The following is a 27536-nucleotide window of genomic DNA, read 5'->3' on the forward strand; positions in this document are numbered from 1 at the left end:
TCTATGCATGCTCAGGGGAAGGGTCTTCACCTGGGCAAGAGTCTTCACAGAATCACACAGAATCACAATCATCAAGGTTGGAAAAGACCTTGAAGATCCTCCAGTCCAACCATTAACCTCACACTGACCGTTCCCAACTCCACCAGATCCCTCAGCGCTGGGTCAACCCGACTCTTCAACCCCTCCAGGGATGGGGACTCCCCCCCTGCCCTGGGCAGCCCATTCCAACGCCCAACAACCCCTTCTGCAAAGAAATACTTCCTAAGAGCCAGTCTGACCCTGCCCTGGCACAGCTTGAGGCCATTCCCTCTTGTCCTGGCGCTTGTTCCTTGGTTCAAGAGACTCATCCCCCCTCTCTGCACCCTCCTTTCAGGGAGCTGTAGAGGGCGATGAGGTCTCCCCTCAGCCTCCTCTTCTCCAGACTAAACCCTCCCAGTTCCCTCAGCTGCTCCATTCTTGACCTATAGGCGTGATTTTTAGTATTATAATGAGGGTAGTTCATCTAAGGACACATGGATCTTGAGTTTGCTTGCCAAGGTGGCCATGTACCCTCCTTGAGGGCTAATGACTCCAGGATGTGCCTGCTCATAGAAGGCTACCGACTTGTCTTCTGATTAGGGATGCCCTTGGCTTTAACATACACAATATACACATACATTTTCTTGACCTAAGTATAATGTTGCTACAGTGTTCTAAAACTTTAACCTCCACCACTACCCCTCTCCCCTGAGGGCCATGGTGGCGGCGGGCGGGGACTACAGCTCCCAGCATGCCGCGCGGCCGCCGCGCTGCATGCTGGGAGCTGTAGTCCGGCCGGCAGGCGGGGGGCGTGGCCGCGGGGGCGGTTGCGTGACGGGTGGGCGGGAACGGCCAGGGCCGGGCCGCCGGGAGCCTCCGGGAGGTGCGGGGGGGGGGGGGCGGTTACCGGCGAGCCTGCCCCAGAGGGCCAGTCCCGCGGAGGGGGAGGCGTTAGGGTGTGTGTGGGAGTGCGGCCCCCGCCGCTCTGGGTGGCCTTGAACGGGTTTTTCTCCCCTTCAGTCCGCCTCGCACGGCTTGTGGCGGGAAGGGGCGCTTTGGCTCAAAGGGCCTGTCGGAGCCGTGCTAGGAGAGCGCGCTGCCGCCTCAGAAAGTTGGAGGAGGAGGAGGAGGAGGAGGAGGAGGAGGAGATCGTCGTCTCCTGTGCACAGGCGATGTAGCCCTGAAGGCAGAACAGCAGCTCGTGGAAGGCGGTAAAACTCCTCATCGGTCTGACTGCAGAGCATGGGCTAAAAACTATGACCCTCCCTCGTGTCGAAAATTCTTGTTTCCTGCTGTTTCTGTTTGTCTTCCAAGCAATATTTATCCTGATATTGTACCGAGGTGGACCTTCAAATGTGTTTCGTGGGTTTTTAGGCTCGCATCAGATTCTGGATTATTCAAAAACTCATGATGTGTATACAAACCTCAGCTTGTTCACCCAAGCTCCTGATGAAGAAACTATGCCGTACTGCTCAGCGCAGTCACCGATATTTGGTAGGTATGGTAACGCTGAACACTTTGTAAATGTGTATTTTTCAAACTTCTCCACTTTAAAAGTGGTATACTGGTGTAATATTTAGACCGACAAAACTTTCTTGTGTCAACTCATTTTTATTGCTTATATGAGGAAGAGTATTTTACTGATCTAAAAACTTCCGATATCAGGGATTTGGCTACATAGCAATTGTAAAACAAGAGCAAAAACAGTGCATGCTGGTAATACCAAGTAACACTTAATTTTTCTTGGTGGTCCTGTATAAAATGGGCCAACGGTTGTTACTTTAGTAACTGCATACTTTTGACCTCTGACTCCCTGTTGGGTTTTGTCTCAGCCTTATATCAACCCTGTAGTTCAATATAAATTGATTAAGTTAACTGATTAAGTTGGCTTTAAGTACCATTTGTATGAGAACGTAGCTTGGCCCCTTGCTCTTCATGGTGATCTTTTGGCCTATGATTGTTATGCATCTTGTAGACTTAGAAACTTTTCCTTTAGACTTGAAAGTCTGGTCATAGGTTAATTTGTATTCACACTAGGACCAAATTAGACCTGATCCTAGAGGCAGCATTAATCCAGCTACTGCACTACTAAAACACTTGAGAAGCTTTAAATAAATACAAAGCCAAACCCGTAAAGCAAGTTTGTCGGTAGTAAAGTGGCATCTTTGGTAATAGTGAATATCTAAGTCTTAAGTGCATATTTAAGTCTTACACTTAAGTAACTAGTCTTGAGCTCTACTTAGTAGTTGTCCTGCTGTTCTAGGAAAGCTGATCACCACACGTGGAGTGCAGTAAGAGCAAATGGCTGACCTTGGTTTGCAGGTGGAAGTATTGTGGAAAGCCAGTGCTGTGGTTACTCTTGTGTCAAGTTGCTTACTTTGGTTAGAGAACTCTGCTGGGATGCTTTGGATGAGCCTTTTTAGACCACAGTCTTCATAATGATGCTTGTTCTGTCGGGAAGTTTTCTTCCTTCCTCCATCGCTGAGGTTAAATGAAATACATCCAGTATATATGGTGAAATTGTATGATAATTTTTGGGTATGTGCTTCAGCATTTCCCTTGGAAACAGCTCTACTAAGTTTATACTGAAATACTAATAGTACAGAGCCTTTTTGCCCAGGTGCCCGTTGTAGCAGTCTTAGTGCAATCGCTGTTCATCGCTGGCTACAGCCCATCAGTTCTTTTGGGAAGCTACAATTCTGTGTTTCAGACTTAATTGTTTTATTTGAAAAAGCACAGCAGAAATGTGCCCTGCTTGTCTCCACTACTGATGAGAATCCGCCGTCCTGAAAAAGGTCAGATGAGAGAGCTTTGGTCTCAAAAAGAAAAAAAAAAAAGAAAAGAAAAAAAGAAAACCAAACAAAAGTAGGTGCAATGCTGTGTAGCTTGCCTGCAAAACATCAGATAAGCAAGAGTAGGCAGATAGAGGAGGCAGATGCAGAGTAAAATTACACTCATCAGTGTTCTCAGAGCTGTGAAATCTTTTCAAAGACCTCTTCTGCCCACCCCTGAGAGTGCTGAGAACAGAGGGGATTGGCCAGCACGTGGTTACTTCGGAGTATAAATGGAAACAATGTTAGTTATAGCCAGAAACAAACAGTAAGCTGACTGGGAGGGAAAAAAAAAAAAAATGAGGTGAAGTAATTGTGGAAGTTTTGCTGCATAAAAAAATTAGAGTTGAGCATATGAAGCATTGTTGCTGTGAAACACGGATCATTTTGAGAATTGATACTGATTCAGCTTAAGAAAAATGAGTGCTACAACTTAACTTTTACTCAGTGATATTTCCCTTTGAGTACAAGTCAATTATTCCTTTGGTATTACTATATGCCAGCCTCTTCTGGGTGGTTTGGGGTTTTTTTTACCCGAGAAACGTGTGCTGCTCTGCAAGGTAGTTGCCCTTTGTTCTGTATGTGATGGGCACATATGAATAGATATATAAATACTTCATAAATGTCTTGATTGCTTGTTATCTTCTGTCATGGGACTGATCTTTCTTGGAAGCGTTACATCAGAGAGAATGATGCCTTTTAATATTAATTTCATAAACTCCATTAAATGAGATTTCAAATCAATTCTTGAGGACTCCAGTCTCCAGTTCAGAGCTGGTAATAAGTCACTGTGTCCACTCCAAAGTGTGTTAAAGTAACTGGAAGAATGCCAAATGACTTAAATGGTTTCTGCATCAGGGCTTTTATGAAGTGCAGCACTTTTTCCACTTCTGTATATAGCAGGTCATTTTGATAACTGTTTGAATGTAAGGTCAGCTTGCAGCTTAGCTTTTTCCTACCTCCTGAATCTACAGCATCTTGGTTCTTCCAGGGCTGTGGAGTAAGAATTGAAGTCTCATTGCTAAATGTCCTGCCTTGGAGGAACTAGACTCTTGCTGACCAATGTTACTTTTTTAACACTTAGTGGTGTCCATTGAACCTTTTGTGACTGGCAACTTGAAAAGCATTGTACTAGATACTCAGTATCTTCATTAACATTGAGAATAATTACTCAAATTCCCTTAAAGGTTAAAGTTTCTACACGAATACCCAGTTGTCTGTTTCTTCCTCCTGTGGTGGTTTTTTGTTTTGTTTTTTTTTTTTTTGGAAAAAGCAAAGTGTTGATATGCTACAGTTGTGCTTATTCAAACTTAATGAAGTAGCATTTAAATTCAAAATCTTACTTTCTCACATTGCATGCAAGATGTGTTGTTTTGGTTCATCTCTTCGTCTTACCAGGAAGAAGCTTGATGCTAGAAGACTCAGATTTTTATTTTTATTTTTAAGAGGTACCTTTGTGCATGGAATGTGCTGAACAAGTTGGTTTGGCCCTTGAGGACTTTAATAGTTGAAAGTTCTCCCTGTGACTCTGCTGTTTATTATTTGCTCATGCTATGGAAGAATTTTTTCCCAAGCCCTTCTTACGGTAGTTACTCCCTTTCACTTCCCATCTCTCATAACCTTTTCCTGAGTGTGACCATCAGTTGTGGTAATGAGTAGCTCCTGCTGCATTTCCTAAGGGATGCTCCCCTAGAGTTTCTTCACTTAAAGAGAAGTAAAAAGGTGGTAATGCTGAGATTTATTTTCAGCTGCAGTTGAGGCAGCCTTGATTCTGTCATTAGAAACCGGTGCTTAAATTAGGGCTGTTGGTCTGCTCTTTTTTTTTTTTTTTTTCTTCTTCTCTTCTTCAAACAGTGGTAGAATGATATAAATATGACTCTATTAATGTACCTTGAGGTGCTGCACTTTCTCACTGAGGTAGTCATCCATGCTACTGTTCCCATTTGTTTAGCTTGTGCAAGTTCTGCTTATCCTGGTTGGACTCAGTAATTATAGCTGCTAACTCTAAAGGTGTAGCAAGGAGTTTAGAAGTCATGTAGTTTCTTAAAATGGGATAGATCTGGTCAAAATCAATAGATCCCCCAACAGTCAAATGTGTTGCCTCGGAAGTAAAGCAAGCAGGGAGTATGCTGTCACTGGCACCAGCTAACAATACAGATGGGGAATTGTGAGTTTTAACTTTACACACTACAGTTTTGTATTAATTAAACACCCTCTATGTGATGGTACGGGCACAGAAGGGGCTTAGGAACCAGGCTATGGAGAAATTGCTTGGACACATCAGGGTGTTGATTCTGTACCTTGTCTGAGGTGGGATCCTGTGCTTTCTAGCATGTCTAAGTTGAGTTTTTCCTCCTTTCCCAAAGCTGCACTCTAGCAGTTTTATTTTTCCCTATTTGGTTCAGCCCGCAACAGCTCTGTTCACATTTGGGATTTAATTGGATTACAGTGCATTAGCCTTTGGTTAGTTGGGCAGGAAGGAGACCTGAGAGCCAGAATTTAGGTTGTAGCCAAGGAGTGTAGGGCAGCCAGAGGCTTTGGGGATAGAAGTCACAGACTAACCTTTTTTTTCTGTGTTTCCTTGACACGTACTAGATTGAGTTTCTGAGCTGTTTGAGGTAGGGAGCCAGGCATCTTGGGAGAACATGACATCTTGAAAAATCTGAAAAATGCAGGTATTACCCTCATGAATCATATGCTTGGGTATGGAGGGAGGTGACAGGAGTGAAACTACTGCACGTTATCTTATTCGTACCCTTATGTCCAAATTTAGATTTGATTTTTTGGAATTTAAGGATTATTGCTACAGAATCTTACTCTGCAATACAAAGAGCCCTGATTATATTATAGAAAACAAAACTCTGCCTTTGTGGGAGAAGCAAAGGGATTAATTCCCTTTCTTATATTTTCCTTGGAGCAATTATTTGTAGTTGAAATCCAATCTGAATATAACATTTCTTTAGCATACTCCAGTTGTCATCAAATCAGTCGTTAATGGTGATTTAGTTAAAAGATCTGGTAATCAGGGAGTTCATAAATCTTAAAAGAAACGTAAGCTACAGGTTAAAAACAACGTTGGATTGTAATGTGGTGGTCTTAAAGGCAGAAAAGGAAACTGTCTGCGTAGAAGTAGGTAATAACTTCATAATTCTTAACCGTAAATGTGACGTAGATTCATGGGCCCACAGCATGATTCTTTGAAGAACTACTCTTCCATTTCAGGTATGGCAACGTACTCCAGTTTCCTACTGAGGGTAACGCAGTCAAAATCAAATTCCCCCTGCATTTGAGATACTTAGGGAAGGACTGAAAAGTGATCGTTGAGTCAGCTATTGCAAGATCTTGCTGACAAGCAAAATTCGGGTTTTCCTTTTCAAAGCAAACAAACAAAACCCAACCAGCCAACAAAAACAAACCATGAAATGGGATTCACAGTGGCTAGACCTTGTTGACAGTGTGAGGAATGGGATCAGTGGCTGTTCAGAATGTCCTTCAGGAAATGCCGATATGTTGAGGGAGAAAAGGAGACACTTTTCGAGTATAGTTTTGCCTGTCAGAAATGTGAGTTATACCAACTTCCACACGCTAGCAAAACTGTTCCCCAGTTCTGAATGGACAGCTTGAATTTTATGCCAAATTTAGTCCTTAAGCCTTGTTAGTGCTCAAAAAGACATAAAAAAACAAACCCTAAAAGCCAGCGGAGGGTTGTTGCTTCCTTCTGTGTCAGTTAAACAGGATGTGGGTGAACGCAGGCTCGATTTTTTTCGTTAGAATTGTAGCAGAGACTTGAATGTACGATGGGCTGGAAGAAGTATCTACTGGACTCACCTGCTTAAATGCTTAATTAGACTTAAGACACACCCATGCCTTTCTCTACTCAAAGGAAAGCTACTAAACACCAGGCCTAAATACATGCTCTTTCTCTCAGGCTTCATTATCAGAAGTTTTTTTGAGGGAATAATTTACTTCAGAGGTTCAAGAAGGAGTCTGACTTACAAGATACTGAAAACTTTCTTTAAGATAGCCATAACATTAACTATGAGCTTGGAAGGAAAACCAAACGTTCCTTATAGCTATTTAGAAAACAAAACAAAACCCCAGAACTTGCCTCACTGGCTTCTGGTGCAAAAAAAAATACTGTCTTTGGGTAGCATGGCCTGCAGAGAATTGTTGGTTCTACTTAAAACTGTCATTTGAAATTGTCAGCTTTTAATTGTGATTTAGGTGAACACTTCTTCCTAGTTCATTTAAGTAATATATTTTTAATCTTTTGCATTTGTGCTGTATTTTCTTAGAAGTTGACAGTGGTTGGAAACCATTAAGACGCACTGATTTGTGTATAAATATAACTCTCTGCTAGTTCTGGAACCTTCTCTCACTACCCAGAAGGACAGGCGTTTAAATAATTCTAGAATTTATTTATTCATATTGTAACAATATGAGACTTGTGTTAAAATGGTGATTGACTTTATGTTCTTTCTTACTTGTGACTTGTCAAGCTTTTTTCCATCTGAAGATTGGGAAGAATTCATATAAAAAAGCAGAGGTTTTTTTATTAGGTAAAAACTGTTGAACATACCCATTTAAAATCGAGGTGCTGAGTAGAGGAACTATCATATGTAGTTTCTTTTGCTGCTCTGTGCCTGTTCCTGAAAATGTGACATGTCTCTTCTTCCTTCTCAGTTCTGTCATCTGCTTCTCCCAAAAAGTACTGCCTGCTTATCACAGGGTATATAATTAAATAATATAGCAAATACAGCCCTTGTGACATGTGATTATTACATCAAATTGAACTTGAAACTTATTTTTCAGATAAAGCTAACATTTCCTACAGTGTTTGTATTTATCCAGATTTTAAACTATTTCTCGCCCAACCTGCTTAATATCCTTTTGGACGTCTTTGTCCTCATATCTCCTCTGAAGGAGGCTTAGAGACTTTTTCCATATGGGTAGCAAAAGCAGGTATGTCTGTTCATCTTGATTCGTTTTCGACGCTATTCTTACAGTGAATACATTTATTCAAGGATCCCATCTAAGCAGCACAAGACGGAAGGTTTCCTTGTGTAGTAGGGAGCTGATCCCAGGAAGAAGCGAGCTGTGCAGGAGCCCGGTGAAACTTGCTGGCCATGCCAGGACTCGGGATGCCTCTGGCAGGTCACCTGCCGTCCTGGTGCTGAGCCTGCACCCTGCGCCCTCGCTGTGGGGCTGTGGGAGGTGCCAGCAGGCAGCGGTGGAATGCATCGTGTGGGCACATCTGCGTGGCGTTGTTAACTGTTCTGCGGTAGGGCTGGTGTCTTCAGGGCTAAATATATGTTACTGATCTAGGAAGTTTGAATGAAGTTTTTCATAGAAAAACTGGCTGCCCATGGCCTGGCTGAGCGTACAGTCTGCTGGGTCAAGCACTGGGTGGATGGATGGTCCCAGAGAGTGGTGGTCAATGGAGCTAAATCCAGCTGGCGGCCGGTCACAAGTGGTGTTCCTCAGGGCTCAGTGTTGGGACCGTTTCTGTTCAACATCTTTATTGACGATCTTGATAAGGACATAGAGTGTATCATCAGTAAGTTCGCAGATGACACCAAGTGAAGCGGGAGTGTCGATCTGCATGAGGATAGGGAGGCTCTACAGAGAGACTTGGATAGATTGGATCGGTGGCCAACGTTAACGGGATGAGCTTCAACAAGGCCAAGTGCCAGGTCCTGCACTTGGGCCACAACAACCCCCTTCATGGCTACAGGCTTGGGGAGGTGTGGCTGGAGCTGTGTGGAAGAGAAGGATCTGGGGGTTCTAACTGACAAACAGCTGAACATGAGCCGGCAGCGTGCCCAGGTGGCCAAGAAAGCCAACGGCATCCTGGCTTGTATTAGAAATAGTGTGGCCAGCAGAAGTAGGGAGGTGATAGTCCCCCTGTGCTCTGCACTGGTGAGGTCGCACCTGGAGTGTTGTGTCCAGTTTTGGGCACCTCAATACGAGAGAGATATCGAGGTGCTGGAGCGAGGGCAGAGGAGGGCAACGAGGCTGGGGAAGGGCCTGGAGAATAAATCCTGTGAGGAGAGATTGAAGGAGCTGGGACTGTTCAGTGTGAGGAGGAGAAGGCTGAGGGGAGACCTCATCACTCTCTACAGCTCCCTGAAAGGACATTGTAGAGAGGTTGGTGCTGGTCTCTTCTCACAGGTGATTAGTGACAGAACAAGAGGGAACGGCTTTAAACTGCAACAGGGGAGGTTCAGACTGGACATTAGGAAAAAATGTATCACCGAAAGAGTGGTCAGACAGTGGAATGGGCTGCCCAGGGAGGGGGTGGAGTCACCATCCCTGGATGTGTTTAAGGGTCGTTTGGATGAGATGTTGGGGGATATGGTGTAGGGGAGAACTTTGTAGAGTAGGGCTGAGGGTTGGACTCGATGATCCCAAGGGTCTTTTTCAACCTGAATGACTCTGTGATTCTGTGAAGGCTGAGAAACATCACTGATCTTACCTTTTGTTTTTCTTTTTCCTGTCTCTCCTTACAGTTGGTCCGTTAACCATCACCTTCAGGGTGCTCCCTAGTGAAAGAATGATCGTCAAAAAAAATCCTTTTGTTCAGGCTGGTGGCTGCTACAGGCCACCTCACTGCTTGGCCCGCTACAAATCAGCCATCCTTGTAGCCTACAGGAACCAGGAGAAGTACCTTCACCATCTTCTCTACTATATTCATCCTTTCTTGCAGCGCCAGCAGCTCAGTTACAGTATCTACTTGATTCAGCAGGTAAATTGAAATCAGATGTGCCTGGTGGTGTGGCCGAGCTTCCCAGTTAAGGCTTAGGTTCTGAACAAGAAACGTGAATCTTCGAATGTGGAAATACCATTTTACGTGTGGGTCAAGAGTAGGTCAGTTATATGCTGGCCCATCTCCATGGCTGCTAATGATTGAAATATCACACCACTTGTCAAGATCGTCAGTCAGTCTGCTATTGATTGGTTCTGCTTTTTTTTTTTCCTTTAGAGGGACAAAGTTGTCATTAAGTGGTAACTTGTATTTTCAGCTGTTCAGGAGCTGAAGGTGGTTGGCCTGTAGCTTGTCAGAGTGGCTACTGAGCAAAACTGTTGAGACTAAATGCAAAAGTGAAGTTGGGTAGTTTTAGTCTGTATCAAATAAAAACATCTGGCTCAACCCTGCTGTGGGGCAGCCTGTTCAGGTCAAACAGCATTTTTAACTGGCATGGTGTGGCAGAAGATCAGTGGTGAGAGAGCAGGTTTTGGATTCATTAATTAAAGCTGATTGTTGACTGGGGAGGAGAAGCAGCTTTTTTATTTGACCAAGATCTTTTTTCTCATTTTTAAGCTTTCATAAGCAGTAGTCAGGACAGAAGTGTTGATGTGCAGCTGTATACCTGAGGATTGACTCACTGGTCTCTTAAAAGTCAGCTGCCTTCAGGTGCCCACAGTATACACCCTGACACAGCAAAGCTTACAGTTGCTGAGAGCATTGTGAAGAGAATGGATGAAATTTTCAGTCTGGGGCATGAAATTTGCAGCCAGTCTTGATTCATTGCAGCACCATTCAATTGAATAAGGCTTTTTTACTAATATAAAGTTTAACTGAGTTATCCTCCTTGTTGTTCTGGTGAAGAAATGTTTGGTTTTCTTTTCCAGGTGGGGAATGGTACATTTAACCGAGCAAAGCTGCTTAATGTTGGTGTCCGGGAAGCCCTGAAGGATGAAGACTGGGACTGCCTTCTCCTGCATGATGTGGACCTAGTACCTGAGAATGATTATAATCTCTATGTTTGTGATGAATACTACCCCAAGCATATGGCTAGTGCCATGGATAAGTTTAAGTACATGTAAGTGTCTCTGTTTGCTCTGAATGTATGTATTCTAGCTGGCTCACTTTCTGCACAGAAAATAGGAATGGGGACAGTGAAAGATACAACCTTTAAGAGGTTTTTCTGTTTGTTAGTTTTGCAGTAGTGACTTCCCCAGAAAAGGGTATTCTTGACCTATTGTCCTGGTTTCGGCTGGGATAGAGTTAATTTTCTTCCCAGTAGCTGGTACAGTGCTGTGTTTTGGATTGTATGAGAATAATGTTGATAACACACTGATGTTTTAGTTGTTGCAAAGTAGAGCTTATCCTAAATTAAGGATTTTTCAGTTTCCCGTGTTTGCTGGCACAAGAAGCTGGGAGGGAGCATGGCCAGGACAGCTGACCCGAACTAGCCAAAGGGCTATTCCATACCACAGAACGTCACACTCAGTTTACAAACTGGGGGGAGTTGGCCAGGAGGGGCAGATCGCTGCTCGGGCATCGGTCAGCGGGTGGTGAGCAACTGCATTGTGCATCACTTTTCCTTTCCTGGGTTTTATTTCTCTGTTATATTCCTTTTCATTACAATTATAATATTTTATATTTTAGTTATTAAACAGTACTTACAGCAACCTATGAGTTTTACTTTTTTCCACTTCTCCTCCCCATCCCACTGGCAGGGAGGAGGAGCGAGCGAGCAGCTGTGGGGAGGTTAGTTGGTGGCTGGGGTTAAACCACAACACCTAAGCGTGCAATCTTGAACAGTTCCCTGTTCCACTGTTAGCTCAGCTTGGCAAATGACTGGCAGATTTCTGTTTGCCTTTCCTTTCAGAAAGAAGGTATAGGGTTGGGAATTACTGCATCATGTGGAAGGAGTGTGATAGGACACAAGTATTTTGAACTGACCCAAGATGTGAAGTTCAAAACCAGTTTTACTTTGGTCTGCTGGAGCGAAGGTGGGGGGAACAATGCGGGGCATGGAACATGTTAGGAATTACACTGGTTTTTCTAATTTGGGTTTTGGCATTGTAATAAGGTATGCAATTAATATATGTGTGACTTGGATCACATTGTTAGTTTGTGGAGGACTGGTATTAGCCTCTAATATTGATGCTTTTTTTTTTTTTTTTCTTTTAGTCTGCCGTATAAGTCCTTTTTTGGGGGTGTATCTGCTCTGACTCCAGAACATTACATGAAGATGAATGGGTTTCCAAACACATACTGGGGCAGTGGTGGTGAAAATGACGACATTGCTACAAGGTACTAATGCACAGGACAGGCTTAAAATAGAACCAGGCTGGCTAGTGAAACATGTAGCACTACCCTAAGGAAGGATCTAAGATGTTGTCCCCGCACGTGCTTGCAGTATCGTTATAATCCAAAATGCTGTTGATGGTGGGGGTGGTTAATGTCAGAAGATGCTCAGAATCTGTGAATCCAATCATTGTGTGCTGGGAGGACAAAGCTTTCCTCAGACTCCAGAGGGCAGAATGTTACTTCACATCCCTGTGCCCTCAGTCGCTCTGGAGTTAGTCCAAGGGGTTATCACCACCAGTAGTTGACAAGTGACTCCATTGAGATTAGCAGCTGCAGGGGAAGGAAGGAATCTGCAAGCTTGACAAGTAAGAAAGCCAAGGAGGTACTTATTGAATCTCAGACAGTTGGGAATTTAAGTTATCCCACCTCATCACCAATACTTGGAATTAGGGAACACAAGGCATTCTAACTTCTGTCTTCAGTGCTGGGTGATGGAGAAGCCTGTGTATAACTGTGAGTCAGTGACAGCAAGATCTGATGTTTTTTCTTGTACTTTAGTTGCCATGGCAGCAGCATGCTATAGACCTGAACACAGTGAGTTTAGTTCCAGGTACTCTGCCTAATGCAAATTCTTCAAGTACAAAATCATGGCTGTAGCTTCTTTATTCAGGTCTATAGCTACACTGTGCACCTTCATCATCCTGCACTGAGGCAAGCTCACGGGCAGTTTATAAAACTAAAGTGACAATGAAGGCCTTGTGTGTGTTTTGGACTTTCACAGTGTGATAAGTTACAGTTTCAGTGGAATGTTCTGTTTGAGAACTCGAGGAGTTTTTACAAAGCAGTATTCTTCTGGGAATTGAAAATCAGATTGTCTAACACAGAATTCTTCCTTTTCCTTTCAGAGAAAGCTAACTAAAAGGGTGTAGGATTGTTTAGAGACTGAGCATTTACTAAAGGAATGGAATGCCAGGAAAATAGACCTTTACATCAAACACTACAATGCTGGGTCTATTCAGCTGTTCTTAGTACAGCTTAGGCACCTAATGTGGTTTTCAGTACCAGCAGTAGTCATGCCAGTTATGCCTAGGAGTGCATTTCCTTAACAGAATCTCTTAAGGCAAGGAGGTTATGTAGATCCCAAAATAGACCTTTCTTGAAGGGAAGTAAATCATATGTTGTTTCTCTGAAAAATTATGCTAACAATTAGCAATGTTCTGGCCCACAGGTCCATGGAGGCCGTGGACAGTGCCTGTAATGATTTATTCACACACTGAAGTCTCAGCCTGCAGAAATTAGGAATGAGCTGGCTGGATTTGAATGGCCAGCTTGATGCATCTACTGGGATTAGGATTTTAGGAGGTGCTCAAGCACTTCTTACCATGTGGCAACAAAATTAATTGGTATTTGAAATTGGAGATCAGAATGTCAAAACAGGGTAAAGATTTTTTTTTTTTTTTTGTTGGGATACTGCTTATTAAAGCAGAGTTAATGAAAAAACATTCTGGCTGCTGCTTATAGTTGGCAGACTGCAGTAGTCTATATTATTAGTCCTAACAAACACCAGGAGCTACCTTTTATTAGAAGAAAACACTAATTGGAACCACTTAAGTGTTAACATTATCAACTACAGGAAAGTCTGTTGGGTTCTTCTTAGCAGTAAATGAATGTATTAATTGTTTCATATTATGGTTTTAGTTTAATCTTGCAATATAAAAACTGTAACAGTAAAGCTAGTTTAGTGTTGTTTTTTCATGTCTTTTTGATTGAATGTGCAACAGTCAGAAAACAAGAAACCTTGTCTTCAACTCTATCTGAAATAATAGCGTGTCATACTGTCAATGAAGTGTTATAATCATTTGATGGCTCTAGACTAACAAGTATTTTCAGTTCTGTAGCCTCTTTCAGCTTTATAACATGCCTGCGTCAGCGCAGCTTGCTGCTGTACCAGATCTTAACGGAAGGCAATCAGATGTTGCAAACATGCCAGTTAGATAACCTCAACCGAGCAAACATTTGCTCTTATGTTCACAGGAATTTTCTCTGTGTAAGAGCTGCCCTGTGATAACAAGAGGTTTGCTAGCCCTAGCACTATTACAGGCGCTTTTTATTGATAAACTACCATAGCTGCCACCAGCAACGGGTTGCCTGAAAGTCACCCAAAAAGCTGGGTTTAGGCGCTCTGTTCTGGAATTCTGAGCCTTTTTTTCTTATCTAACTGTCCTGCAGTGAGCAGCTCACATTTGTTTGTCTGGTGCCTGTGTTTATCACTAATCTTTTATGAAGCCAGTCCTCTAATCAGGCCATCTGAATGAATGGCACTTCTCAAAGAACAGAGGCTTAATCTGGATCTGAAACTCTGGACTGGCTTCCTGTGAGAAACTGCAAGTTTGGTTTACTTTTTTTTTTTTAAGTTTAGGTGATGGATGTCTAGGGGGTAAAAGCTCTGTTCTTACAAGGAAGTGAAAATAATGCCTGTCAGATTCACAGGAATGGCTCTAGAATGCTCTGTATGCTGTTGTTCATTCCCTGCTTGCTATAATCCTCTTTGACTGGGTACAAAGTGTGCTGCAGCTGGGAGCTTTCTAGCCCAAGCCTGGTTAGAACCTACTAGAGAAGATAACATGCCACCATGGTGTTAAAACCTACTCCCTTCAGCTTCTGCATTTTGCTTTGATTGCATTAAACATTGAAGATCATCTCTGACTTTGAACTTCCCTATAACTAAGCTTAGAAATGGCATCTTTATGCCTAAGCAAACATTTTCTTTGTTGTTTTAAAGGATTCAGTTAGCAGGAATGAAAATAGTCCGGACATCACCTCACCTTGGACGCTACAAAGTGATGGACTACAGTGAAGAGATGGAGACCCAAGAGCCTTGGAGAAGGTAACTGTTGGGTGGGGGGGGCAGTGAGGAGGCTACTCAGCCTTGGGGCAGATTGACTGTTACCATCATCTTCCTCAGAACAGGCAGAAAGTATACCTGATGCTGCTGCCTGCTTTTCTGCTTTAATGTGGCTATTTAAAGAAGGCTCCCAGTCAGTTTTAACTGAATCATTCTGCTCCTCTCCCTGCATTTGAAGGGTTTCTTCTCATTTCCTACTGTTAGGGACATGTGCCAGCTAGGAAGCTAACACATCTCAGACTTGAGCTCAAATTATTCAGGGGATAAAAAAACTTCTAAAAAAATACTGCCTGCCTTGTAAATAGGGAGAGTTCAGTTTGAAGAGGCGCTTTGTTACAACTTCCCTATAATAGAAGCTTGCTCTTCAATCCGTGTGGATTTACAGCGTGCCACTGAAATACTGGAAAGCAGTATTCCAGTTTGAAGACCTCAGGAAGGTGCTATGAGAGACCTTAGCAAAGAGGCAGTTTTACATAAAAGAGCTGGAGGAGGGTGTGGGGTCAGGTGTGGTGAAGGCTTCTCATACCAACAGTGCAGCCTTCCCTCTATCATCTCAAAACTCCTGTTTCCATAACAACCCTGTCTTAAAACCTCCCTCCAGCAGCCTGTACACCACCACTGCAAGCCTCTGTGGTGCACTCCCAGGTCAAAGCTGCTGCCAGTTTCTTGTGTTTTTTTACAGGCTGTAGTTGCCACCTGCCTGGTCTCCCTGTCTGATGACGTTCCAGTCCAAACTGTCCTCCTTGATTAGAATACTCAGCATAAATTTATTGTAATCTGTTTAGGCTTATAAAACGCCACCTTTCTCTAGTCTGTATTTCACAGAATTTCACAGAATCATCTCGGTTGGAAAGGACCTTGAAGATCATCTAGTCCAACCATTAACCTAGCACTGACAGATCCCAACTGCACCATATCCCCAAGCGCCACGTCAACCCGCCTCTTGAACCCCTCCAGGGATGGGGACTCCCCCCCTGCCCTGGGCAGCCCATTCCAACGCCCAACAGCCCCTTCTGGAAAGAAATACTTCCTAATATCTAGCCTGTATTGTGAAGAATTTCCTTGGGGCTTTCCCATGAGCAGCTTTCTTGGGAAGACTGTTTCTTCTGCAGTTTCAGCTGCAAACGTCACCTTTGTTCTTTTATCTAACCACAGGTATTCTTCCTTCTTCAGGCCCGCTTCCCGCCACAACACCAGGAAAACATGGAAAGATGACGGAATGAATTCACTGGAGTTCAAGCTCCTTTCCAGAACAAAGCATCCCCTTTATACCAACATCACTGTGGACATTGGATATGTTCCCCCATTTTCTTAAGAGAATGAAAACAAAAGCAGAGTATGACTGATGGCAGCACGCACACAGGCATTCAGCCTCTAGCTCCCGTTGTGCTGTGGGGTCTGCACCACCTGAGACGAAACCGTCTGTCTTCCATGCATTTCACTTTTCTTCTGATTAGAACTTAGAAGAAAAGGCTTCAGGAACAGGGTGTGATAGCTAAGAAATAGGCTGTGGCTTACTGTAGAACTAATTACTGAACCAGACCCAGCCCTCAGGCCTTGGGGATCAAGGTCTCCTTGTGAGTAAGCTGACTCAAATCTTCTGGAACCTTTGTTCCACAGCTGGATAGCTCTGGCCTGCTTTATACTTAAGGGTTAAATCAGGATACAAGCCATTCTGTCAGACAGGCCTCTGAAGTGCTGTATTTTGAGAAAGGGTTGAAGCCTGTTACAGCTGTAAATACCTTTTGTGAATTTGAGTACAATAAATTGAGTTACATGTTTGGGTTAAGATTTTCTAGAATATTTAATAAGAGTATGATAAAGGAGAAAGTTGCCCTGAAACTAGAGAAAAACAGACCTTAAGCCCTTTTTTTTCCTGGCCTGATCCATCAGTGTTTAAATGTTTCTGGTGTAGCTGTAAGTAGTTCAGGCTGAGACCTGCAGCTGTCACCTAACCTAACCTCCAGTTCAGAGTAGGGAAATTAATCTGATTTCAGCTGTTGCTCAAACATTAATTAGCCCTCAAGGTTGATCCATCCAACAGAAAATACTTCTGAGAAATTAAATACTAGTTTTTCCTCTAAGTGGAGCTGTGACCGTGGCAGGAATGCATTTGTGCTTACCTAACTGAGGCTGGCAGTGCCCCTTCTCTGTAAGGCGGGCAGTAGCACTGCCTACCAGGTCGTTGTTTTGCCAGCATGACACAGGGTATTTTTGCATGTTACTTGTAGATACTAGAATCCCCTGTTCACTGAAGAGCTGCATCTATCCCACTAACACCTCAGATCTTAAAGTTTGTCTTCTCTACCGTTGGAATGTGTCAACAAGACAGAGACTCATTCTTCAGTATTTGCTTTTTGTCATGTAATTCTTAACATATTGTGTCCTAAAAGATTCTCCCAAGCCTGGCTTCACATCTACCTGCAAGGGATGGGTATCCAGTGAGCAGGTGTATGGACAGTTAGGTATAATGCAGTAAGCAAAGAACTCTAATCAAGATTTTAGCACAAATCCTGTAGCATAGTGGAACACTTAGTTATCCCCAAACTTTTACCAGTCTTCTAAAACAAGAATCACAAATAATAATGAATACAAGTGTGCACTCTACTAACAGTGCAGCCCAAAGCATTAAAAAAATGCAGACAGGAATTTCTGTCAGATGGAGAGAGTTGACCACTGCATTTCCTTCCAGATCTCCCCAGAACAACACAGCCTGCAGCAGAACCGAGATGCTTTTGCCACAGGACACTTAAGCAGTCCCACAGCAGGGAGAGCTGAGCTCACGCAGGACAAGAGAAGCCTTGTGAATTCAACGGAGTGTATTTATTGAGAGATTTTTAACATCTCCTCCCCCATTACCATTATTGCCCTTCCCTCACACATAAGCATCCCTCAGATGGAAAAAATAGCTTTTCTCAGCAAGTTTGTAGTTAAAGAGTTCTTGTGCTTTTAATGAGAAAAGACTGGCCTGTTCCTTTTGAAGTCACATCAGTGTTGGCAGTGCTAGACAGCCTTCCCCCTACAACAAATAAGTTTAGGAACAGTTGCAAGAACAAATTTTTTTTCAGGGGACTTAGTTCAAGTCCTTCTACTGGACCAGCCCAAACAAGGACACTTTTGCAAATGTCCCAGCAGAAAGTGCACAGAACACGAGGTCCTGTCCCTCGGGTCAGTCCATCTCTCCAGTTCTCACAAAAGGAAGGTCTCAACCAATCAATCTGATGCTGTGAAGAAAAACTTTCTCTCCTGAAGCCCTCTTTCACACAGAGTGCCAGGAATCATCTGCTGGAACAGCCGCCACAACCAAGACCTGTTGCCATTTCCCGTAAGCTGTGTGGTGCTCACCCTTATGAGATCTTGGGCTGCATGCTGAAATCCACCGTGATGTTGACATACAAAGGGTTATGTTCCACTGAGAGCAATTTATATGAACAAGAGTTCAGCCCATCTGTTTTCCATGTTCTAGATACCTGACGTAGCAGCTTCATCCTGAGGACAAAGAGGAGAAAATCTTCACTGACACACAGAGGAGAGGAGGTTGGAGCTCTTTCCCACTACTGGGAAACTTAGAAGCAGAGCTGCTGCCAGTCTGTATCTACTGGGACTGTGAAGTCATGCTTTTCCTGTCCTCTGCACGGACAATCAGACATGGGGAAGAGTGTCCTTTGGTTTAATCTCTGAAATCATGTGCTCAAATCAGATCCACATAACTGTAGCTTTGTAAGTTTAAGGACATCATCACCCTGTCAGATCTAGGCAGATCTCCTCTACGGAACAGCTGCCAGCTGTGAATGGTGGTGTCACAGGGGTGGCCCCCAGAGCCTTCAGGTACCACAAAATGCCTGTTTGGCCCCCAGGTGCCCGGTTCCTAGCCACATACCAAGACAATACAAGCTGGAACACTGTTCTTGACTCACCTCTCTCCGTTCTCCTCATTACCGTGGTCTCGTTTGTGGAAGATCATGGTGTACCTGGCTACATCAGCAGAAGGCCGCACCACTCTCATCTTCTGCATCTCAACCCTGGAAGAAACAACAGTGCCATGAGCAAGACATCACCTATAGACAAGCTCTTAAGGAAAAAAAACAACATTTGGAGACTTCCATCTCTTGTAGATGGCATGGAAGCAAGCAGAGAACTATAGGAAACTCATCTGCATCTCTTCCACAACCCCTTTTGCCAGAGAAATGGGGCTCAGAGTTGCATTTCTGGAGAACTGGTCCAACACAGTGACAGATACCCCCTTCTTTTGAACAGAAGCAGGTAGCTCCTACACTACAGGTCATGAAGAGCTTTAAAACACACATTATACAACAGAGTACATTTAAATTAGTATTGTCTGGTATAATTTCTACTGCCCTGGATTAACCTAGGAGGTCTGTAGCAACAAGTTCATCTCAACTCCTGCAATAAGCCCCTATACTTGATAGTTCTTCACTTAAAAAAACCCCTTGTTTTCTTTTTTAATAGTTGGTAGACAGCCACAAAGTTTTTATTTGTTCACATAGAAGAAAAATTTCTTTATGAGAACAGTGCCAGAAACACTAAGTCCCATGCATGGATTTAAGTGTCTGGTATAAGGCACTTGATTGGAGCTTTTGGCCTTATTAAAGATATCTGTGGAACACAATAATTTTGCTCTGTCAGCAGAAAGGGTTAACTTCATGACAATGGAATTAAGAATAGCCTAGGTCTTTGCTAGTCACATCAGCAGCTGACAGTGCAGTAGGAAACCAAGACCTGAAGAAACTGAGCCCCTTACAGGTTTCCAATGACTGTTTGTAGCAGTAAATTATCAATCAAATACAACAAACGATTTGAAAAAAATCTGAAAAAAAAAAAAGCAATGCTCACGTGAGGAAGGGGCCCAAAAGAGCCCCTCACATTCACCACAGAGGCAGAACGGTAGCACCTAAGAGGACTCCGGCCCGAGGTGTTGAAGATCCGGAGGGGGCTGCTGCCATCTGCTGTCTCCGCCGAGGAAGGCCGCCAGCATCTCTCCCTACAACCACCCACTGCAAAATGTCACCAGCCCAGCCTAAGATCCACCCAGGAGGAAAGGCACAAGCCGAGCCCAGTTGTGGTGTGCGCTCTGGGTCACACGATTTGGTTTCTACCTCAACAGCTGCAAAGTTACAAGGCACCACGCACAAGGAAGGATCGCTTTTCACAGAATCGTCTCAGTTGGAAAAGACCTTGAAGCTCCTCCAGTCCAACCATTAACCTCACACTGACCGTTCCCAACTCCACCAGATCCCTCAGCGCTGGGTCAACCTGACTCTACAACCCCTCCAGGGATGGGGACTCCACCACTGCCCTGGGCAGCCCATTCCAACGCCCAACAACCCCTCCTGGAAAGAAATACTTGATTCCAACCGCTGCAAACGTTGTAGAGACCCTCAGTAAATCCTGCTGATCTACTGCACGGCTGGTTCTCTGCTGCTCACAGGAACATTTGAGAGAACACCGCTATCGCCTTTGTTCACTCATTAACTGACACTTCTCAGGAAGCTGGGGAATAAGATGGTACCAAGCCACCCCCTACCACTATAAAAACCAGCTCCCAGGAGGTCATGGAGAAGAAGCTGGTGTCTCCAGCTAGGCCGGAAAAAAAAGTTGTGATTAAGAAGGGACAAAAATCCACATCTCCACTAGACTTTTTAGATTTTTTGAGATACAGCTGACTGATCTGAACTGACAGAGAAGAACTTTCATTTGGAAGTTCCTAACTTTAACACACTTGATTGTAACCAGTGTAATCATTTAACATCACCACGGATACGAATTTGATGTCCCCAAACTGTTCGCATATTTACACAACTGAAAGGGACAAACACTTAAGAATGACAGAGTAATACCTAAGCTATAAATTGACAGGCTCTGCCAGCAGAGCTTGCAGAGTTGTGGGTTTTTTCTGTTTGTTCCCCCCTGGCCCTTTCTTCACTAACAGCAATGCAGGATTAGAGGTTTCTTCCTTGGCAAAGGGCCTAGGAAGATCAACATAAAAGTTTTGTTGACTTCTTTGTCCCACTAAACCTCTCAAACTAACAAGTTTCTCTTACTTTGACAGGCACATCTGCAGAACTAGCTTTAACAAGAGCAAAGGGCATAGGCATATACATGCAGTCTTTCTAAAATTCCAAGTTACTCACTATCTTAACTATAGTCAACACCACCCACGTGCAAACTGAGCCCTCCTTGGAGTAAACCATGGTAGTCAATGAATGCAAAAAACCCAATCCCACCAAAACCAAAACACTCCCACACTCTTGCAAAGTATTGGAACTCAATACATTTGTGTCTCTCTGGCAAATCACACTCCAGACTTCAGTCTCCTTATTTCTGTTATAACCACTTTCCAAGGAAGAATGCAAATACTGTGTGGCTGAGACAAAAACAAAACAAAACAAAAAAACCAACCAAACATAACAAAACCCACAGCCAGGCAGCAATGCTGTCAGGAGGAGGACCAGGTCTCAGGCATGCCTAACCTTTGCAAAGAGGAAACTCTTCACAGAACTGCATCTTGCACTCCAAATCCCCACTGCAATACTGTTTTGAATTGAAGGCTCCTGTACAGATCCACCTTTGGAGGCTAGGTGTGAAGTACCCCAATTTTTTTTTTACATTTTTTTTTTAAACCAATTCCTCCACCCTTCACATCCATTTCCCTCTATTTTTTTTTTTTTTTTTTTTTTTTACCTGATTCGAAGGTCGTCATCTTCTCCACCCCAACCCCAGTAGTTGTTAGAGAATCCATTCACCTTGGAAAACTGATCTCTTGTTAGAGCAGTTACACCTCCAAAATACCCCCGGTACCGTAACCTAGAAGTACACAAGAGAAAATGAAGAATTCAGGAAGTCAAATTCTACTAACAATGAAAATATCACTCTGAAACTCTGGATCTAGACTTGTCTTTCATGGAGTTAAAGGTGCACAAATCCATGAGGTTGGTCTTGAACTCTTTTCATAAAAATATGTTGATTTGCTTTAGGCCAGAAGAAGTTCCCTCTCCAACTGAGAGAATGGAACTGTCTTCAATAGTTCCTCTCTATCACAATTCCCCTTGCCAGCCAAGGCAGCACTTCACCTCAAGGACGCTGATGAGTAGAAAAGGCACAAAGCTTACACACTAATATAGCTGCAGCTTTGCAATACTGATAGCAAGCCACTGACTGCCTTAGCTTAGAGCTGAATCTGAAAAACTTGGACTGAAATCAGCTCACGGCAAGGGGGCTATGGGATATTGCAGGACCAATTCCAAGATACAGTGCAAGTTACTTCGGAACCTAACGTGATGGAGCTCAGCTCTGAAGGAGAATAATTTCTAACTTCTACCTTCCTTGTCCTGGAAACTGGATCTACTTTAAAAAAAAATATTTACATACCGTGCTTATTTATCATCTTACAGCATTTTGCTAATTGCTTTTTATGCTACCTGCCTCTTTCCTGGCCCTTAAGGTAAGCATTACAACACAGCCCCTGCTACCCCACCACTGCCAACTTCAGAGGTGACACACACGTGGCTGCAGATTGCATTTGGATTTCTAGATGTACGTGAATACAAACTGCCAGGGCTAGAACGTATCCATTATGGCAGTTTACATGCCAGACAAGCAAAGGTGCAATGCTTATTATTATTTCTGGTTTACCATGAATCTAATTTACAAACAGCAAAAAAAACCCAAAAAACAACCCCAACACAAAACCACCACACGCAACCTCCCTTAGACTATTTTTCCTGGCTGATTTTTGCTCCTGTCATAGCATAACAGGAGAACTGTGGAGGTTGAAGGGGCCTCTGGAGATCAAGTAGTCCAACCCATCTGCTCAGAGCAGGATCTGCCAGAGCAAGTCACTGAGGAACGTGTCCATTCAGGTTCTGAGCATCTCCAACGATGGAGACTCAACCACCTCTGTGGGCAGCCTGTTCCAGTATTTGACCCCCCCTCACAGTAAAAAAAGCTTTTTCATATGTTTAAATGGAATTTCCTGTATTTCAGTTTGTGCCCACTGCCTCTTGCCTTTCACTGAGGAGGGTCTGGCTCTGCCTTCTTTACTCCCTTCCACCAGGTACGTATACACACAGACAAGCTCCCCCTCTGCCTTCTCTGCTCCAGGCAGAGCAGTCCCAGCACTCTCAGCCTCTCATCACATGCTGCAATCACTTAAATCATCTTCATGGCTCTTCTCTGGACTCACTCCAATATGTCCATGGTTTTATTGTGCTGGGGAACCCAGAACTGGACACAGCACTCCAGAGATTGTCCCAGTGGTGCTGAGCAGAAGGGAACAATCACCTCCCTCAACCTGCTGACACCCCCCCTCCTAATGCAGCTCAGGATGCTACTGGCCTCTATCATGGGGCACACTGCAGAGCCAGATCCTCTTCTGAAAAGCTGCTTTCCAGACAGTTGGCCTCCAGCACCTACTGGTGCACGAAGTTACTCCTCTCCAGGTGCAGGACTCTCCATTTCCCTTTGTTGAACTTCTGCAGGTTCCTGTCGGCCACATTCTCCAGCCTGACAAAGTGCCTGCATCTCGATGACCGGGTTCAGTTTTGGGCCCCTCACCACAAAAAGGCCATTGAATGACTCGAGTGTGTCCAGTGAAGGGCAACGGAGCTGGTGCAGGGTCTGGAGCACAGGTCTGATGGGGAGCGGCTGAGGGAACTGGGGGGGTTCAGTCTGGAGAAGAGGAGGCTGAGGGGAGACCTCATGGCCCTCTGCAACTCCCTGAAAGGAGGGTGCAGAGAGGGGGGATGAGTCTCTTGAACCAAGGAACAAGCACCAGGACAAGAGGGAATGGCCTCAAGCTGCGCCAGGGCAGGGTCAGACTGGCTCTTAGGAAGGATTTCTTTGCAGAAGGGGTTGTTGGGCGTTGGAATGGGCTGTCCAGGGCAGGGGGGGAGTCCCCATCCCTGGAGGTGTTCAAGAGTCAGGTTGACCCAGCGCTGAGGGATGTGGTGGAGTTGGGAACGGTCAGTGTGAGGTTAATGGTTGGATGGAGGATCTTCAAGGGCTTTTCCAACTGAGATGATTCTGTGATTCTGAGTGGGCAGCACCATCCTGGTTACAGCTCAGGCTCCTTTGGTCTCTGCCTCTCCAGTGGAGTAGGGAAATTACAGGGTGCTTAAGCAAGCAGCAGGGTGCTTATGTGGCTGTGTGGGTGAGCAGTCAGTTCCTAAACCCTACCAGGCTGCTGGAATGGGGATTGTTGGTGACTGGCGGTGCAGCCTGAAAGCATGGCTGGGGAGGGCTCTTCCCTGCTGTCGCTGTTTATGGGACCTCCTTGCTGTCCGTCCCACCTGTTCCCTGCATTTCCCTAGAGTACCCATAGCAGAAGTCTCAAGGTAGTAATGCATAATTAAAACTTGATAGGCCCTCCCCTACTTTATGGTTTGCTCCTCTAGGAGAGGAGATAAAGAGCAGAGAGCAAGGAAGACTAAAAATTCCAGAGGCAGAAAAAACTGCAGGTAGAGCATGAGAAACTGCACCTGCCTAGAACAATCCTTTTTTTGTATGTCTATATAGATAACACCATCTTTTAGGAAGTATATCACAGTTCCAGCACATGACAATTGAAGCTTTTTTCAGACAACTGGAAGAAGCCTCATGTATACAGGCCCTGGTCCTTGTGGAAGACTTTAATAGTCCTGGTATCTGCTGGAAGGGCAACACAACAGGGCACGAGTAATCCAGGAGATTTTGGAAGTGAATTGATGATAAATTGCTGACACAGGTGATCAGAGCTGATGAAGGGAGGTGTTCTGCTGAACTGTATACTTGCAAACAATGAAGAACTGGTCAGGGATGTGAAGGTCAGAAACAAGGAGGGAATAAGGCAAATAGCAGGATCACAGCCCTGGACTTCCTGTTCAGGGATCTGCTTGGAAGAATCACTTGGGAGATGACCCTGGAGAGAGAAGGGGTTCAGAAGAGCTGGTAGATCTTCAGGGGTTGCCTCCTTCATGCTCAAGAATGATCCATTCCCCTGTGCAGGAAGTCAAGCAATGGTGGACGGAGGCCTGCACGGATGAGCAAGGAGCTCCTGAGAAAACTCAAACAGAAAATATGAAAGAGGTGGAAGTAGAGTCAGGTGACTCACAAGGACACACAAGATGCTGTCTAAGTGTGCAGAGATGGGGTTAGGAAAAACAAAGCCCCTCTGGAGTTGCCTCACAAGCAACAGGAAGGGCAGTGTGAATGGCTTCCACAGGTAATCAGCTGCTGGGAAGACGAGCGAAAATGTAGGGAAAATGTGTACCTGCTGTGTGGCAGGGGACTTGGTGACAGAAGACAAGAAAAAGGCCAAGATACTCAGTGCCTTCTCTGCCTTGGTCCCTACTGGCAAGACTTGCCTTCAGGAGTGTCGGGTATCTGATACCAGTGGAAAAGCCCGGACTTACAAAGACGTACCCTTGGTGGAGGAGGATCAAGTTAAGGATTGCTTAAACTGGGCATACACCATAAAACCATGTGACCTGATGGGATGTGTCCATAAGAGAACTGGTTGCTGCTACTGTGAGGCCATTCTGTTAAAATTCTTTGAAAGGTCATGATGATTGGGAGAGGTTCCTGAGGACTGGAGGAAAAAAAGATCACTCCGATCTTCAGGACAGGCAAGAAGGAGGATGTGAGAAACTACACGCTGGTCAACCTCACCTTTTAATCCCTGGAAGGTGATGAAGCAAATACGTTCACAAGTCATGCCCAACCAACTTGACAGCCTTCTCTGATTTGACTAGCTTGGTGGATGAGGGAGGAGTAGCGGCTAATGATTATCTTTGACTTAAGGTGGCTTTCAGCACTGTCTCCCGTAACATCTCCATTGACAAAATGGAGTAGGGACTAGTAAGTGGACAAGTGAGATGGACTGAAAACTATCAGAACTGCTGGGCTTAGAGGGTTCTGGTCAGTGGAGCAAAGTCCAGCTGGAGGCCAGTCACTAGTGGTTTACTCCAGAGTTTGATACCGGGGCTGGGACTAGTTAACATCTTTACTAGTAACCTGAACAATAGGGCAGATTGCACCCTCAGCAAGTTTTCAGAAGATAGAAGTGTTGGAGGGAGGTGATTGATCACAGATTTGTCTAGGTTGGAAAAGACCTTGAAGATCCTCCAGTCCAACCATTAACCTCACACTGACCGTTCCCAACTCCACCAGATCCCTCAGCACTGGGACAACCCCAGGCAGGGCAGAGCTGGCAGGGCCCAGGCATATCTTGCTCCCAGGTGACATCGTCTGCAATAAATCACCTCTAAGTGTTCAACCACCTCTTCCCTGAGGACAAATGAAGATCGGCTCCCCTGAGATTTTAAAAATTGGACTGAAGAAATCATACAGTAGAAACTGTCATTAGGAAAGGATGTTGTGCTGGTCTCAAGGCAATAGCTTCGCTAAGATAAAAAAGTTTTCCCACCCTTACCTTCAAAGTTTTAATATATAAATCTCTTTCTCAAAGTATCTAAAACTGAGTTGTAATTTATGTAACTAGACATAAGGTACTTGCTCTGCAAAGGAGCATGGCTGCCAAGATTACCATGCACTGCATCACCATGGAAGATAACCTCCCTGGAAGAAAAACAAGACAAACAACAACCTCCAGGAAACCCACAAAAACCCCACATTCCTGTCCAAGGTATTTTGTGTTAAAAGCAGAACACGTGACTTCAATTTGCTCAGCCTCCTCACGTCTCGGTATGCTCACCTCGGCCCAAGCAAAACACGGAGGTCACCCAACTGGGCTTTCAACCTGTGGTCTCAGCTCAGTTTAGGTATCATTCCTGAGCTCAGGATCTGAATTCCTTCAGCTGTATCCAGGAATTCCCTTGGAAGTAGAGCATGATTATCCCCACTTCACGGATGTGTAAACAGAGGCAGTGACGCAAAAAAGAAAGTATGAATCAAATTTAAGCCACTAGTATCCTTAGTGAATACTGGTGCACGGTATTCACAACAAAAACATTTTGTTCATACTCTCTAAAGCCAAAGCTTAAAGCTGACCTTACTAACAGCTCCTTTCCACAAACAGGAGAAGCCTGAGGAAATTAATAGTAAGAAGATCCCTTAGTAAAAGCAAGCAAAAATCCATCTGCTTGCTTAACTAAGCAAAACACTTGCAGTAACTAAGGCACGGGAGGTCAAGTAAAGCACCTCAAGCTTTGTGCCATGTGATTAGCCTGGATTCTACATGCCTGTCAGCTAATCAAAGCAGTGTTTTTGTTGCTTTGGTGCACTGACCATCCCATAGCCCTCAGCATTCTCTCTGCAAAGCACAGTGCTCCAAAGCCCATCACAAGCCCAGTTCATCTGTGCTAATCACAGAATCAATCACAGAATCATCTAGGCTGGAAAAGACCTTGAAGATCATCCAGTCCAACCATCAACCCAACATTAACAGTTCCCAACTCCACCAGACCCCTCAGCGCTGGGTCAACCCGATTCTTAAACCCCTCCAGGGATGGGGACTCCACCCCTGCCCTGGGCAGCCCATTCCAACACCCAACAACCCCTTCTGCAAAGAAATCCTTCCTAAGAGCCAGTCTGACCCTGCCCTGGCGCAGCTTGAGGCCATTCCCTCTTGTCCTGGCACTTGTTCCTTGGGTCAAGAGACTCATCCCCCCTCTCTGCACCCTCCTTTCAGGGAGTTGTAGAGGGCAATGAGGTCTCCCCTCAGCCTCCTCTTCTCCAGACTAAACCCCCCCAGTTCCCTCAGCCGCTCCCCATCAGACCTGTGCTC

General features: G+C 44.5%; 2 protein-coding genes across 5 annotated transcripts in view; one reads left to right on the top strand and one right to left on the bottom strand.

Moving 5' to 3' along the window:
- The first annotated feature begins 982 nt into the window (after positions 1-982).
- On the top strand, positions 983-16583 carry LOC141916329 (beta-1,4-galactosyltransferase 3-like). The gene is made up of 6 exons (XM_074808709.1): positions 983-1512; positions 9359-9594; positions 10482-10672; positions 11770-11892; positions 14672-14776; positions 15968-16583. The coding sequence occupies exons 1-6, from the start codon at positions 1275-1277 to the stop codon at positions 16107-16109; spliced, it is 1035 nt and encodes a 344-aa protein (XP_074664810.1). The 5' UTR covers positions 983-1274; the 3' UTR covers positions 16110-16583.
- A 1012-nt stretch (positions 16584-17595) lies between these two features.
- Positions 17596-27536, bottom strand: part of B4GALT4 (beta-1,4-galactosyltransferase 4) — a 37192-nt gene continuing 27251 nt past the window's right edge. For all 4 annotated transcript variants that reach the window (XM_074808682.1, XM_074808696.1, XM_074808689.1 and 1 more), the window contains exons 5-7: positions 21497-21619; positions 18712-18816; positions 17596-18283 (exon numbers count right to left, since the gene is read on the bottom strand). In XM_074808682.1, coding sequence (XP_074664783.1) covers positions 18142-18283; positions 18712-18816; positions 21497-21619 — 370 coding nt within the window. In that variant the 3' untranslated portion in view covers positions 17596-18141. The remainder of the gene's footprint in view (positions 18284-18711; positions 18817-21496; positions 21620-27536) is intronic.

Source organism: Strix aluco, chromosome 2 (assembly GCF_031877795.1).
Source record: "Strix aluco isolate bStrAlu1 chromosome 2, bStrAlu1.hap1, whole genome shotgun sequence".
NCBI lineage: Eukaryota > Metazoa > Chordata > Aves > Strigiformes > Strigidae > Strix > Strix aluco.

Bases quoted from the DNA above. Each gene is read 5' to 3' on its own strand.
- LOC141916329 (XM_074808709.1), top strand. From the start codon at position 1,275: ATGACCCTCCCTCGTGTCGAAAATTCTTGTTTCCTGCTGTTTCTGTTT. The intron at 10,673-11,769 runs GTAAGTGTCTCT...TTTTTCTTTTAG, and splicing joins ATGGATAAGTTTAAGTACAT to TCTGCCGTATAAGTCCTTTT. The intron at 11,893-14,671 runs GTACTAATGCAC...GTTGTTTTAAAG, and splicing joins AATGACGACATTGCTACAAG to GATTCAGTTAGCAGGAATGA.